The sequence below is a fragment of the Rhagoletis pomonella genome, unplaced genomic scaffold (assembly GCF_013731165.1).
Source record: "Rhagoletis pomonella isolate Grant_MI unplaced genomic scaffold, Rhpom_1.0 Rhpom_scaffold_00004, whole genome shotgun sequence".
Taxonomy (NCBI): domain Eukaryota; kingdom Metazoa; phylum Arthropoda; class Insecta; order Diptera; family Tephritidae; genus Rhagoletis; species Rhagoletis pomonella.
This window is the reverse complement of record NW_023458558.1, coordinates 46,688,273-46,691,032: the sequence shown is the minus strand read 5'-3', so window position 1 is coordinate 46,691,032 and position 2,760 is coordinate 46,688,273. Positions and strand designations below refer to the sequence as shown.

General features: G+C 35.0%; 1 protein-coding gene across 5 annotated transcripts in view; it reads left to right on the top strand.

Annotated features, from left to right (window-relative positions):
* LOC118737653 overlaps positions 1–2,715 on the top strand; it is an 11,017-nt gene extending 8,302 nt beyond the window's left edge. For 3 of the 5 annotated variants that reach the window (XM_036468308.1, XM_036468305.1, XM_036468307.1), the window contains exon 3: positions 2,287–2,715. In XM_036468308.1, the coding sequence (XP_036324201.1) occupies positions 2,287–2,690 (404 nt within the window). In that variant the 3' untranslated portion in view covers positions 2,691–2,715. Of the gene's footprint in view, positions 1–1,271; positions 1,582–2,286 lie in introns of all 5 variants that reach the window. The other 2 variants (XM_036468304.1, XM_036468303.1) reach the window with 1 other exon arrangement.
* The last annotated feature ends 45 nt before the right edge of the window (positions 2,716–2,760 follow it).

Sequence of the window (2,760 nt, the reverse complement as noted above, 5' to 3'; positions counted from 1 at the left end):
TTGGTTGTTTGGTTGGTTGTAGTACTTCATAAATGGTAGATGCCTAGGATACAACCAGCGTATTTTGGTAATGGGTCTTAACTGTGTAAGTCCGTGATTTCTTAGTCGAACCAGCTAAGGACATAGTGATCTAGATTATCTGATGAATGTTCCTACGTACTGATAGATCACAGTTAGTTGTTGAACTATGATCAGATTCTTCACTTTTATCCACCTGTCAGAGCTACTACAAGACTTATTATAGGGAAATCTTATAATTGCCGCATGTTTCGTAAGAGCCAGATCCCTGCAATCACTATTATTTTCTTTTTACTTCTGTCCTTGATCAATTTATAGCAGAGTTGTGTTGATATTTTTTAAGCCCATATATCTGATCGCCTATTTCTAGCTGAACCAAGGAAATGTAGATCAATTGCGTTGTAGATTATTCCAGAAGGACAACGCCATTTCATCAGTTCTTTCGTTGATTTCGATGTTCCTATGTCTGAGAATTCAGACGATCTATAACAGACGAACTTAGCACAATAAAATTTTGCATTTCTAAAGCACTTCAGATTTGATAACCGTTGGTAATAATGCCACCCGCCATTCAGGATGAGTATTTTATTAAACTACTTTTTTATATCCAACCCTAATACCTAAGAGTTTACATGCCTAAAATTTACTTAGAACTTCCACTGGAAGACTCTAGAGAAATGGGACTCTACCTCCTATACTGAAGTACGTTTCGCATTCGTCAGTGTTCACATTGAACGAAACGGAGCGGCGCTTTTTATATGGAATCGGCCGTAAATATATCACAAAAGTTACCTTCAATGAAAAGCGGCTATAAGTATTTGTTCGATTTCCTGCAATTGCTGTCTCTAATAATACACTTTCATTTAATTATTTTGATGTTTTGCTCACATCAGCTGCAAGAGGTTGGAAGATCAAAAAGAAAGTTTTGAAACAATTTACAATGACTAGCTTTAAGCTCCAAAAAGCTTCTGAAAAGCTTTTGCTGTATGAACACTTTCATATAGCTACATTAACTGCAAGTATTTGTCCAGTTTAAACATAAAATACCACTTTACACTCTTTAGCCTTCAACTGTCAATTTAAATACATTTTAATGTTGGTACTCATTACTGGAAGTTTTTAATGTATGTATATGCAAGCTCATTATTCTACAAGAATAACCTGTTATTTTATATCTAGGCTTTAGTTGAATAATATTATATACATTAAACTTTGTTGAATTAAATAATGGCAGATTTTGTTTTTATTTTCAGAAATATCCTTTTTCGAACGAAATTGTTTTACGAATAAAAGGAAAATGAACTAAATTTCGTTGGAAATTTAATATAAGTTCAAAACAAATACATTTAATGTTACAAAAAGCGCCAGCTATAAAGGAATAACCAACAACAGAAACAGCAGTAACAACTACAACTAGACATTATAAACCACCAACTATGCATCAAGTGCTTAGCTATGAGACAGCAGTCCGTGCCAACAGCTCCCGCGAATACCGCGAGTACGTCACCAAGCGTACTTGCGTCAGCCTCGTGCTCACAATCGCCTTCCTGACGCTCATACTCGGTAGGGATGTATGTAAAATAGGGTGGTCCAAAAATGCATAAGTTTAAGGTGTTAAGTTCTTATCCGCTAGAATTTTTCTAAATGGAAAAAAATAATACCAGTATTTTTTTGTTTAAAAACAACAATATTTAAAACTGCCTCAAAGCCCACGAAATTTTTCACGTTTTTTTTTTTTATGGAGAAGAAACACTTTTTCGTACAAACGGGGGTGTTTATAATTTTTTAAAATCAAGATGTTTAATAACAATACCCAGTTGTTGACGTAAGCATTTCGTACTGTTTACTAATTTTTGTAGGTTTTCCAAAAACCCAAAAAAATACCATGGAGAACCCATATAAAATTGTTAGTATTAAAAATTTTTTAAATAAATCATTGGGTATTATTGTTTGAAGTCTCCTGAAGAGAAACAGAGTTTTCCGATTGAAAATATTGATTTTCAAGAATTTCTACGAAAAAGTGTTTTTTGCCCATACAAAATACATGGATAACTTCATGGGCCTTGAGGCACCTCTAAAACGCTTTTGTAAAGAAAAAAGTACGGGTGTTCTTTTTTCTATTTAGAATACTTTAATACTTTAACCTTTTTTACCACCCTAACGTACAATGTCTATGTACATATGTACGAGTATAAGAGCATTTATTAAAATCCACTTTCTGCACTATTAAGTAAATGAAATTATATTTAATTTTGCGCTCTTTCACAGGCTATCTGCTGGGGAACTTCGTCTCGGAGCGCAAATATCAAATGCGACTGAATAAAGCAGGTGGCAAGGGAGCTGGACCGCCACACACTATAGACATTTCCAGTGATGACTATGCAAAGCTTAAAGAAATCAATGCTTATCAAAAGAACAAAGATAAATTATTAAGCTCAGCGCAAGCGTTGAGTAAACTTGTGCAACGTGATCAAAGCAATCCGGCGAGTTCCATTAATTCGGATATATTCAACAAATACATATCTTGCACGCAGGACATTCCGCCCAGCACCAGTATGGAGTCTAGCCTATTTATTGAACAGTTAGTGGATAATACGGCGGCAAGGCAACGTGATTGTCTGCGTGTAATACAACTGATTATTGATAACCATATGACTGGTGGAGCGAACTGAAGGGGGCCAGAGAAGAAGTGCTAGTGTGTTAAAACGTTGATGAAATGAGGTAATATTGGTGCGGACTATG